This window comes from Neoarius graeffei, chromosome 21 (genome assembly GCF_027579695.1).
Source record: "Neoarius graeffei isolate fNeoGra1 chromosome 21, fNeoGra1.pri, whole genome shotgun sequence".
NCBI lineage: Eukaryota > Metazoa > Chordata > Actinopteri > Siluriformes > Ariidae > Neoarius > Neoarius graeffei.
Window position 1 is genome coordinate 11,620,698 of NC_083589.1, and position 12,985 is coordinate 11,633,682.

At 44.3% G+C, this 12,985-nt stretch overlaps 1 protein-coding gene across 1 annotated transcript in view; it reads right to left on the reverse strand.

Moving 5' to 3' along the window:
• The window catches only part of ube2h (ubiquitin-conjugating enzyme E2H (UBC8 homolog, yeast)), a 57,010-nt gene that overhangs the window by 33,043 nt on the left and 10,982 nt on the right, over nt 1-12,985 (reverse strand). The window contains exon 2 of the mRNA XM_060903872.1: nt 6,284-6,360. Coding sequence (XP_060759855.1) covers nt 6,284-6,360 — 77 coding nt within the window. The remainder of the gene's footprint in view (nt 1-6,283; nt 6,361-12,985) is intronic.

Below are 12,985 nucleotides of genomic sequence, written 5' to 3' on the forward strand. Positions count from 1 at the left end.
GAAGGAAGGAAGGAAAGAGAGAGAAAGGAAGGAAGGAAGGAAGGAAGGAAGGAAGGAGAGAGAAAGGAAGGAAGGAAGGAAGGAAGGAAGGAAGGAAGGAAGGGAAGAGAGAGAAAGGAAGAGAGGAAGAGAAAGGAAGGGAGAGGAAGGAAGGAAGGAAGGAAAGAGGAAGGAAGGAAGGAAGGAAGGAAGGGAAGAGAGGAAGAGAAAGAGAGGAAGGAAGGAAGAGAAAGGAAGGAAGAGAAAGGAAGGCAGGCAGGAAGGAAGGAAGGAAGGAAGAGGAAGGGAAAGGAAGGGAAGAGAGGAAGAGAAAGAAAGGAAGGAAGGAAGGAAGAGAGGAAGAGAAAGAGAGAGGAAGGAAGGGAAGAGAGGAAGAGAAAGAGAGGAAGGAAGGAAGGAAGGAAGGAAGAGAGGAAGAAAGGGAAGAGAGAGAAAGGAAGGAAGGAAGGAAGGAAGTGAAGAGAGAGAAAGGAAGGAAGAGAAAGGAAGCAAGGAAAGAGGGAGGAAGGAAGAGAAAGGAAGGAAGAGAGGAAGAGAAAGAAAGGAAGGGAGAGGAAGGAAGGAAGGAAGGAAAGAGAAAGAGGAAGGGAAAGGAAGGGAAGAGAGGAAGAGAAAGAGAGGAAGGAAGGAAGGAAGGAAGGAAGGAAGGAAGGAAGGAAGGGAAGAGAGAGAAAGGAAGGAAGGAAGGAAGGAAGGAAGGGAAGAGAGAGAAAGGAAGGAAGAGAAAGGAAGCAAGGAAGAGGGAGGAAGGAAGAGAGGAAGAGAAAGAAAGGAAGGGAGAGGAAGGAAGGAAGGAAGGGAAAGGAAGGGAAGAGAGGAAGAGAAAGAGGAAGGAAGGAAGGAAGGAAGGAAGGAAGGGAAGAGAGAGAAAGGAAGGAAGGAAGGGAAGAGAGAAAGGAAGGAAGAGAAAGGAAGCAAGGAAGAGGGAGGAAGGAAGAGAAAGGAAGGAAGAGAGGAAGAGAAAGAAAGGAAGGGAGAGGAAGCAAGGAAGGAAGGAAATTAAGGCAGAACAAATGTTCATAAGTTTATTAAGAAAAGGCCTCCATTTTATTACCTTTTCCAGTTTTAATAAAAGGAATATTTTATTACATTTTACTCCAACCTTTATAAATAATTACTGTTGGTTATTAAGACAAGCAACCGCGAGTTAGCCTAGTGGTTAGCGCGTCTGCCTCTCGATCGGGTCATACCAAAGACCACGATAAAAACGGTACCGACTGCAACACAGACGCGAGTGGGGAGTCAAACTCTCGCGGCTACCAGAGGACCCGCCCCCCACTGTAACCCGAGCTATGTAATAGGCGAGAGGCCGAGGGCTACGGAAACGGAGATCGGCGCCGCCCTGTGCGTCACATGGTATGGGAAGGGACTTTGATTTGACTTGATTAAGACAAGAATGCTCTAAAAGCATAAATATCCCCCACTGGCAACTCGGCCATAACTCTGGTAAAACGCGACTGAAATGAACGAAAACGTAATATGCGTATTACCAACAGAGTCCTGCAAAGTGTCGTAAAATTCCTCCAAAAATTGTGAGAAGAGTTGATTTCAGAAGGTGAGCACCCTTCCCGGGACGGACATCGCCACGACATAATCCCTCTCCGGGCTTTTCAGCCAGCGGGGATAAAAATGAAATAAGGGTTTTTTTTTAAATAAACAAAAGAAGTTGATAAAGAACAGGAAAGGAAATGATACTTCTTTTGGTAATTTCTTCAATCTTTTTTTTTTTCCCCAAAAAAACATCTTGGGAGAACTGAATGGTGAACGCGGTATCGTGAACCGAGTCGAATCGCTGCATGCCCAGCCGTGACACAGTGCGTAGGCTGTGTGGAGGCAGCGGGTGCGAGGAGGAGGAGGAGTGCGTCGGAAGACTCGTTGCAGGGTTCTGCTCTCCGCTGCAGTGCAGCTGGTGCACCATGTGGAGATGCAGCAGGTCAGTATGAGCTCAGTACTACAGTTTGAGGTGGTGGGGAGCGTGTCCTTGTGGAGGTTTACTTTCTTAAGCGCAGAAAGCAGATCCACTGCTGTGGTGCTGATGGGTCCTCTGACTTCACCGGCTCGCCTTCGGTCCGATTCCAAGCTCCTAGGTCTTGCTGGTGATCTACGAGAGCCAGACTGTTCTCTGAGCTGCCACCACTGCTCAGTGTCTGCTGATTTGTCAGAAATGAGCCCCATCACTGTGGGTGTTATCTGTGTACTTTATAACGGTGAGGGTGTTGTAGCCACAGACGATTTATTTTTTTTTTAAAAACCACGAGGGACTCAGCACGCAGCCCTGTGGAGTGCTGGTGTTTGAGCATCAGGGTGGAGGACTGCTGTGGTCCCAGCCCAACTGACCTGATCCCGAGAGCTCATGTTTAATTTTGTTCCATTCTACACGCTGCTAAAGGTCGGAACGGATCACACAAGCACCAAGTTTCACTAGCAAGTTTCAATTACTGTACTCATCACTTTAATAACTTTATAATAATAATAACTAAAAAAAACCTAACGACTCAGACAACGGTCGAAAAACCACATGTCCGATCATCCGAGACGACTAAAATCTGCGCAAGGACTCGTAAAACTTGGTAATGGTAATTGTCCGATAAGACGACAAATGTTAGTCCTGGCAACCTAAGCGACCGCTCCGTGATGCAGATCTGAACTGTCAGTCCGGCAGTAGCACATTTCAATTATTATTATTATTCTGCAAAGTGAATCAGGCATCGTGACATCGGACTCCTCGTCAAAACAAAGTTCACCTGTGTCTATCGAAAATCTTGTTTTCCTGGACTGGTTCCTGTATAAAATGAATCCTACCAAGCGTCAGAGGCATGCACTGTATGCTCACTCTGTGCTAAGAGAGCAGGGAACCAGTCTAAAGTAGCTCATCTCATTTCACGAGAAATGCGTTAAGTTTTATTCAACACCATAATATATAAATGCACAAAAAATATTCTGGGGAAATCATTCAAATTTCCTTGCTTTTGGTTATTCGTCAAAGTACGCGCATGTTCTAGTGTGCTGGAAAAGCTCGGCTCAGAGGGGTTCACGTAATGGCGTAATTATACCAACTGGCCAAGGGCGATGAGGGTCGAGGACATCGTGTGCCAGCAGCGTGGTTGAAGCAGGTAGGTGTCAAACTTGGAACTTTTATATCACGATTGGAGTTAATAATAAACGATATCACTGAATAACATTTCTTACCTCTAACCAGTATATACAGGTAGTCGTCGACTTACGACTGCGTTTGGTTACGACTGACCGGTCGTAAACCGATCTGGTCGTAAGTCGGCCTATGTTAAACGAACGTGAGTATATTGTGATGTGTAACGATATTGTAATCATCTTATGGCCCTTTTCCACTACCCTTTTTCGGCTCACTTCAGCCCGACACGGCTCGCGTTTCGACTACCTCAGAGCAGCACGACTCGGCTCGCTTCAGCCCTGCTTAGCACCCAAAACTTGCGCGGTTTTGGAGTGGGGCTGAAGCGAGCCAAACCGAGCCGAGTGGGGCTAGGGGCGTGAGCAGACACTCCCCTGTGCACTGATTGGTGAGGAGGCGTGTCCTCACATGCCCACACACGCCCCACGAGCACGCTGGGATCTGTAAACACCGTAAACCCGGAAGAAGAATTATGAGAATTTCTGAAGCCTTATGCGCCTCGCCTCATCTATACGCTCTTGCCAGTATCTGTTGGCGTTGTCGGTGACAACAAGCCACAGCACCAAGACCAGCAACACTAACGACTCCATGTTTACTATCCGGGTCGTGAGACTACCGCTTAAAAGGTCACTGATGTCACTGTTTGCGCCACCTAACGACATCACGTGACGTCCACCCACTTTCGCTAACTCCACCCAGTGTGTCCACCCACTTCCAGCCAGCACGGTTCAGCGCGGTTGTAGTCGAAATGCAACTCCAACAGCCCCACTCAGCACGGCACGGCTCAGCCCAACTCAGCCGCGTTTGTAGTGGAAAAGCGGCATTAAAGTCTTATTTTATCAACATTTTCTTATTTCATTTCCTTGGCTCATTATTTGGTTTAAGTCAAACACTGCGTACAGTACAATTCGTTTAATATGTGCAAAACAAAAAATATGAAATACAGGTGTGAAAAATAGAAAACATTTTAGTTTGAAATGTACCAAAATACAAAATGTAAAACATAGCAAAATACAAAATTTAGTGACTGGTGCTTGGCTGTGGGTCGTCTGTTGCAGCACTTGGGCTGGCAGGAGGATTTGCTCGTTTCATAAACCAGGAGCTGGGGCGGAAACTGTATGACTGAGTGTGCAAGGGAGGGCGAGAGAGACTGCGCACGTGCCTGGAGCTGGGGCGGAAACTGCTGTACGCGGCGAGAGGCGCTGCTGGGAGCTGGGGCGGAAACTTTCGTACGCTCAGCTAGCTCAGCTGGGAAACACTTGCCAGTCATAACCAGACGGTCGTAAAGTCAATCGGTCGTAAGTCGACGACTACCTGTGTGTGTATTTTTATTTATTTATTTATTTATATATATATATATATATATATATATATATATATTTTTTTTTTTTATTGCTTTTGATAGTTTCATATATTTCAGAATATTTTTATTTTCCAAATATTTATCAACATACCACCATTGTGGCACAGGAGCCTGTGATTGGTGGACAGCCGACAAAGGGTGTCTCCCATTGGTTGTAAATCGGGACATAAAAATCATGAACACGTATGAAGTTCACGTACTGAAGCCAAGCGGAAATGTCCGGCGTCTGTTGCTGTTTCCTGAAGAAAACTACAGCTAAAAAAGCTTGACTACCGGATTACTTGGACAATCTTAGTCAGAAAGAAGCGCAGAGTTTATTAGAGGTTATGATCCATACAAAATTCCTCGAAACGACTGGAGTGACTGCAGATTTGTGGCCTGGCGTTAGCATTAGCTGCACGTTGGAATATACCTTCTGTTTCCCGAAAAGTCCCGACACGGAAGAACAGTTTAAAAAATTAAAAATTAAAAAACCCTTTGTGTGAAGACTTTTTCCTGACATCAGCTTTTGGGAACAGAACGTTTGCGAAAGCCAAAGCATTTAAGGCTAATTTATGTTGACCACCCAGTCCTCGCAGATGGCGTCGCAGAAGGCGTCTGCGTAGCCCCTCCCCCCCTCGCAGACGCTCTGCGCGCACCTCCCAAAAATTGTGACCACCGCAGAAGCCTCGCAGACAGCGTCGCAGACAAGAGGGCTCTGATTGGTCCACTCTACATCCGCTGTACACGCACTTCCGCTTCCCTACTTTCCCGGTTTGGTTTGTTTTCACGGCCGCCATTTTTAAAAACACGAGCGAAGATGGAGCAGCACGAAGAGCGGTTGATTGAGGAAGTACGGACATCTATACGACTCCAGTCCTAGTCATTATAAGTAACCGGAGGATAAACACTCCACTAACCACACCCACCAACTACTCCTAGCGACTTCGCGCCCCCTTGCGTTGTGGAGGTGAATAACATCGCGCACGCCCATTACTCCCCGCTCAACGATAAATTACAACTGTCTGCGAAAAGCCATCTGCGAAAGCCTTGTCACAAGAGCATGCAGAGGCCCTTACTCTCAAAAGATTCAAACCTAAACTGTGGGCTGGGTGGTATCCCCACCCCTCCATGTCTCCTCAACCCCACAGCTATCTGCGCTCATTTATACAGTGATGCTGATTATTGTTAAAGCAGTATCTGAAGTGTTATTTGTAAAATCAGAAAATATCTTTCTCTAGACTTTCAAATAATATTGTAAGATTTTATTTTATCTAATGATGGTACAATAATTACAAACGCTAACAGAATCAACACATTCCAGTTGTAGCTATACACTAACTATAATCACCCTTGTAATAATAATTTTAATAAACGGTTCATGTTCAGTTCCCTTTTCACTTATTCTCGATTCAAAGGCACAGCTGAGTCGCACAGGTTGATCAGCGTGTAACGGACAATAATTTTATCCAAAATAGTTTTTCCTGCCTTAGTCGATTTATTTCCATTTCACATGCGTACAGCTGTTGTAAAGTTCAGCGTGTTCGTGTAGAACTCTCTCGAACTGTAGGTTCATTTCTACACTCTGTATAACTTCCTGTTTAGCATTTTCCCCAGGATAGAAACTGCACTTAGAGGAAATCATCAAGCACACCGGACTCAGCTGCAACACAACACCCAAACCTGGATTGATCCGAAGGTACAAACATGTAAACATCACTACTATTCAAAAAAAAAAAAAACGCATACAAAAACCTTTTCCTGTTATTTACAGGGAGGAAAAACAAACTTACTTCCTTGTGGTCCATAAAACTTGACTACAAATTCGTTAAGTCCGCTCAGAATTGTGACTTCATGTTTACTCTCGATGCTGGATGGAACAGGTTAAGGTCAGTACAGATACAATTCTGCTCAAGTGAGAAAAGTCAGAGATGGCAATCAATAAGACTATAAACACAACAATAACCATCATAGCATGTTTAAAAAAAAAAATCAAAGGACTGAAATCTCAAAATATCAGAGTTCTAGTTCAAAATGCTGCAAACGTTAATTAATACACCTCGTGTGTGTTCCACACCTAGCCAACACCTTCGTTAAGGCGTAGTGGAGCCTCTCTGAGCGTCATGCTCAATCCTCTTTCACTGATCAAACGGTTTAGATTGTTTACATAATCTGACGAGTACCAGGCTGAGCTCTACGAAGCGTTAGGGCAAGCTGATCGACACGGCAGAAACAAACTTTTCCTGCAGCTCGTCGATTAATCTGAATAATGCAATCGAAGCTGATTCGTTCACTTGAATGCGAAAAGCTATCTGCATCCAGTCCAAAAACACTGCGTTCGTTGTTGCCCGATGCCTGGACACTGGGGCGTGGTCCAAAACATCAGCGAAACAGCAAATTTACCAAAGGGTGCCGATAACTGGAGCACTGACTAGTGTACATCAGGCCATTGTTAAAAAATGTTCCGTTTCCGGTCCACCGGCCGGGTGAGTGCCGTTTGTGCGGTTGAAATTTTTTTTTTAACGCCGGTTTTTCGACATTTTTTTCAGGTTCGTAAATCTAAAATTGAACTTGACATTTACACATTCCCTCCTGTGCATGCAGTTCCCAGGATTAAATGTATTTTCCACAGACCATTTATTTATTCACTTTACTCAAATACAAAGTAAAATGGCAGTAAATCATCTTTCTTTTCTTGCGTATTGCATCATGAGGCGTTCCTGGCGTGTAAATCTCTTATTTTCGGTGCATGACACATTCACGCAGCTGAGCATGCTGTGAATTAACAACGACAACGGTCTGCAGTGGTGGCTTCACAATTACACACTCAGCCAACATTTCTCTATTTGTGTATGAAAATACACTCCAACCACTCAGTTTGGGTTCATTTACGACCAACGGTGTCTTTTGATGCCAGCACGTAATTGAACGAGAGAAGACTGGTTTACCGGAGACAAAATAAGCGTCATCTCTGCTTCTGTTCCCTCCGACACACTACTGCCTCCGCCGAGTGCGCGCGCACTCTGAACTGAATCAGCTCTGCGCATGCGCCGTGCGGCACAAAAAAATGGCAGCCACCATGAAGGAAGGAGATCCGGAGTTTTCAAACATTTGCTTAAGTGTGAAATCGCAAAATGGTATTCTAGCGAACAACAAAATAGTAAAGATTCAGAAAAACAAATTATTCAGTGATCATTTTAATAGTGTAATTTCATCCGAACTCGGCCTAACGGTCGATTTAGAACTACAAAAAGTCCGTGTGTCGGACATTTTAAGTACCTTTGTAAAAGTTTTGCAAATGTTGCAGTCAGCATTTAAAATGCTAACTTAAAGTTTTTGTACAAGTTTCAGTTAATTTAACTGTCATTTTATTAAATGTGTCTGCTTTCGTAATAAAAAAAGTACTGAAAGAAAAAGCAAACAGCATTGCGATTTCTTATCCATCCATATATATATATATATATATATATATATATATATATATATATATATATATATATATAAAATTTAAAAAAAAATCCCTCCCTCCCGAAAATTTTTTTGCTCACCCGGTGGACAGGAAACGGATTTTTTTTAAGGATGGCCTCATTCATAATGTGATGAGGATCATTTAGGATCTTGGTGTCAGAAGTATTGAAAGATGACACGATTTGATTTTTGTATCAACGGCAGGCTTGGCGTACTCGAGTAAGACTCGTGCCCCAATTTTAAGGACTTGCGATTGAACTCGTGCGTTAATTGCATTCGGACTCGTAAACTGGAGACGAAGACTTGGATTTTTTCTTTATTTTTTTCGTCTCGTGCCATACTAATTTGGCATAAAATATATCTACATTAACTTTTATACTAATTTCGTGCAAGAGAATGCACATTCACCTGTTCATACGTCATGTTCAGGAACAAACTAACATTAATGCCCCTAGGATTGTCCGCTTTGCTTATGCAGACTTCTCGTGCAGTGGGGAAAAAAAAAAAAAAATGCCGCATGTTCCTTATGTAGAACTATCGAGGAGTCGACCTCGATCTTCAATCGTCACTTGGTAAGACTCCACCCAGAGAAGGAAGTGACACGCTATGTTCATTGCCCTGTTGATAGCGAGTCTCGCTGAGCGATGAACTAGCGAGTGTTACTGTAGCCTATTAACGAAAATGGGGCAGTCGAGCAGTAACGTCAGTCCAAGACAGTAGCCGAGACGCCTTCACATAAAGGCAGCAACAGCCACCGTCAAATGGCGCGGTTGGAGTCTTGTTCTCGGACTTGAAATTTTCTTTAACGACTCAGACTTGAACACCGGGGACTCGAGGTTAAGGCTACATCCACACGACAACGGCAACGAGATGTTATTTAAAAAAATATCGCGTCCACATGGGCAACGGATCAGTAAAATATCAGGTACATATGGCAACTCAACGCTTGCTGAAAACGATGCAATACACATGCCACACCTCTAGGGGCGCTGTAAGACGGTCCCTTCGGAGACACCAGAACAATAGAAGTAAGGACGCATGCGCATAAACTATTATGCGCGAGACTTCATATTAGCCACAAAGTCAGAAAAATCTGTTCGTAAAATTACATTATAATGACCAAATACAATGAAAAGTATTTTTCCAGTCTCACCTGTGAAAGGTAATCCCATGTGATCTCGTTTGGACGGTAAACCTGTTGGTACAGTTAAACGCAGCACATGAATCTTTATTCTCCGCTTTGACCCATCCAATATGGCGGCGAGGATGACGTATGATTCTACGCGGAAGGCGGTGTCCTTAATGGTCCGGAATAAATTGAATGCTACACGTTGATGGATTAATTTGTTCTTCTACGCCCTTTTTGAGGAATGTATTGTAGGACTTAAACCAACATCTGAAGAGGTGAGATCGCTCCTTTTTTTTTTTTTCCCTATTTTTGCTGGCGGGATTGACTCTGCCCTAAGGGCTAATCTCTTTCTCTCTTTGCACCATTACACAATAAATATTCACAGTGAAAATATTTTATAAGTGCGTTTCATGAACCAAGTTATAGGATTTGTTGACAACTCGCATCGAGTTCGTTACACTTCTACCCGGCGTGAAGCGCATGTGGCTGTGACGTCATCGTAAACAAATCCGTTCTACTCATCCAGACGACTTCGCAACGGTGCCGTCGCCAGATCTTTCCACTCTGGAACCCGTTCTCAAAAGATTTCGTTTTGGGGCACCCAAAACCAAAACGCCGGTGCCGTGTGGACGCCAGGCCGAAACGATAAACAATTTTATCGGATTCACCTGAATCCGTTGCCGTGTGGACAGGGCCTTAGTGACTCCGCTACAACACTGTTCACCCGGACGTACACTACCGTTCAAAAGTTTGGGGTCACTTTGAAACGTCCTTATTTTTGAAAGAAAAGCACTGTTCTTTTCAATGAAGATCACTTTAAACTAATCAGAAATCCACTCTATACATTGCTAATGTGGTAAATGACTATTCTAGCTGCAAATGTCTGGTTTTTGGTGCAATATCTCCATAGGTGTATAGAGGCCCATTTCCAGCAACTATCACTCCAGTGTTCTAATGGTACAATGTGTTTGCTCATTGCCTCAGAAGGCTAATGGATGATTAGAAAACCCTTGTACAATCATGTTAGCACAGCTGAAAACAGTTGAGCTCTTTAGAGAAGCTATAAAACTGACCTTCCTTTGAGCAGATTGAGTTTCTGGAGCATCACATTTGTGGGGTCGATTAAATGCTCAAAATGGCCGGAAAAATGTCTTGACTATATTTTCTATTCATTTTACAACTTATGGTGGGAAATAAAAGTGTGACTTTCCATAGAAAACACAAAATTGTCTGGGTGACCCCAAACTTTTGAACGGTAGTGTATAGGTTCGAGTGTAAACAGTCCACAAACATTCCTATGCATGGAATGGGATTTATCAAGTTGTGTTTGAGTGTGAGGAAGTGTGTATACTTCCACACACTCCTGACCATGCGGATTCAAGAACGCCTGAGTGGTAGAAGTGTGTAATACCTGGTTAACTACACAGAGCTCATGCTGTTCATCATACCCGCATCACTGATGCCCTCTCACCGACACGAACCAGGGGCTAGTGCCAATTCAGACCTGCTTCAATTTATGGACTTTCTAAGAACTTGTGTGCTTTTCCACACACGGGCTGAAGAGCAGCACAGAGCCACGTCAACACACACACACACACAGAGAGAGAGAGAGAGAGAGAGAGAGAGAGAGAGAGAGAGAGAGAGAGAGAGAGAGAGAGAGAGATCGGCTTTCCCAGGCGTTAGACGGCCCCACTAGCCCCATAACAACATTATAATCTTGTCAGTGGTGAAAACAATCGTTCACTTTGACGCAGATGTTTTCCCCAGTGAATTATACCGTACAGCCGTTCTGCAGTTGCTGGTTAGCGTTCTAACTCAATAAAGGACCAATTTCAAATCATTTTTTTGAAAACGAGGCTGTTTTTTTCCTTTTAAAAGTCGAGTCAGAGAGGCTCCTCTGGAAATGCTAGAAAGGCAGACCAGACACAGGCCTTTACTTTATTTTGATCTGCTTTTCTAAGACTGTGTACAAAAAAAAAAAAACCCTCACAGCATTAACCTTACGAAAATCATTTTCTTTTCTATACAAAAGCTAAAGAGGCTTGTATTCTTGAAGGTGAAATAAGGTCCTGCAACTTTTAAGTTATTTTTATGAACACATTATTTTAACTGCAGGAAAGCAAGTCCGTCATAAAAACGCATCGTCTGCTGGTATTATTCAACTAATAAAGCTGGAACGTGCTGCGCTCTCGGCATCTCGGAGGTGGAACTTCTTTTGAAATTTCCGAGCTGGGACTTTAAACTCCAGTTAAAGTGACAGACTTTGTATCCAGGCAACCGTATGCAAAACTAATCATGTGATCACATGAGTTCTACTAAATCCGTCTGGAGAATTGATTCAGACCACGGATCGTGATTCAAACTCAAAAGATCGTCACGTGATCTCTTGGCCAGATCGTCCGGCTCTGCTGGGAGCATTAGAAGAATGAGCGTTATAATGAGACTTGCAGCCAGTATCAAGCCTCCTGCTCCATTTGCATACGCCACAGGACTGTAGACTCGTCTAAAAGTCATGGGCTGATAATAATGTGATCATATTCGTCTGTGATGCGAAAACAAAACGCAGGAAAAGAAAAACCTGATACACACTCCGGCTGTTAGTTTGCAGCTGTCAGACGAGACATTTTATTACCGAGTGTGAATAAAAGTAAACTCGTATTTAGGAAAAACACATTAAATCAGCAGTACATGTCTCAGAATATTATGTATTTAAATTATCAGATAACACGAATTAGATTACTCTGAACTAAAAAGGTGTTTGTGGAACACATCTGTGGAAACCTGCCTTTAGGGCAGTAGTGCTCTGAAACGCTTGATAAAATCTGCAGAAGTCACCCGATTACGTTTTGTAATAATTTGCCCCATGTACGCAAACTGGACATGCTTTCTCACGGAGCCTGGTGGATGCACAGCCCCGGAAACGAGCACAACATGTTCTGGTAGAACAGAAACCTTTTCTGTGTGTCACATGACACAAAACACACACACACAGTTGTTTGTTGGGAATCATTACACACTGCACCATGCTGAGGGATCACTCACCTCTAAATGACCTCTAAACTTCAGGCAGTGAAGAAAGAGAAAGGCCCCATTCAGACGTGATCATCTCAGGTGATCAGATCACAAACGAACTCTGATTAGCACCATCAAATGACCACTTGGTCGCAGGTGTTATCAGATGGCCCTTTTCCACTACCCTTTTTCAGCTCGCTTCAGCCCGACACGGCTCGCGTTTCGACTACCAAAAAACAGCACGACTCAGCTCGCTTCAGCCCTGCTTAGCCCCTAAAACTCGCACCGTTTTGGAGTGCGGCTGAAGCGAGCCAAAGCGAGCCGAGTGAGGCTGGGGGCGTGAGCAGACACTCCCCTGTGCACTGATTGGTGAGGAGGAGTGTCCTCACATGCCCACACACGCCCCGCGAGCACGCTGGGATCTGTAAACACCGTAAACCCGGAAGAAGAAGAATTACGAGAATTTCTGAAGCCTTATGCGCCTCGCCTCATCTATACGCTCTTGCCAGTATCTGTCCGCGTTGTCGGTGACAACAAGCCACAGCACCAAGACCAGCAACACTAACGACTCCATGTCCTCCATGTTTATTGTTTACTATTCGGGTCGTGAGACTACCGCTTAAAAGCTCACTGATGTCACTGTTTGCGCTGCTTAACGACATCACCTGACGTCCACCCACTTTCGCTAACTCCACCCAAAGTGTCCACCCACTTCCAGCCAGCACGGTTCAGCGCGGTTGTAGTCGAAATGCAACTCCAACAGCCCCGCTCAGCCCGACTCAGCACGGCACGGCTCAGCCCGACTCAGCCGCGTTTGTAGTGGAAAAGCGGCAAGAGTCACAGTTTTACTGAGGCCCTGTCCAGACGGCAACGGATTCAGGTGAAT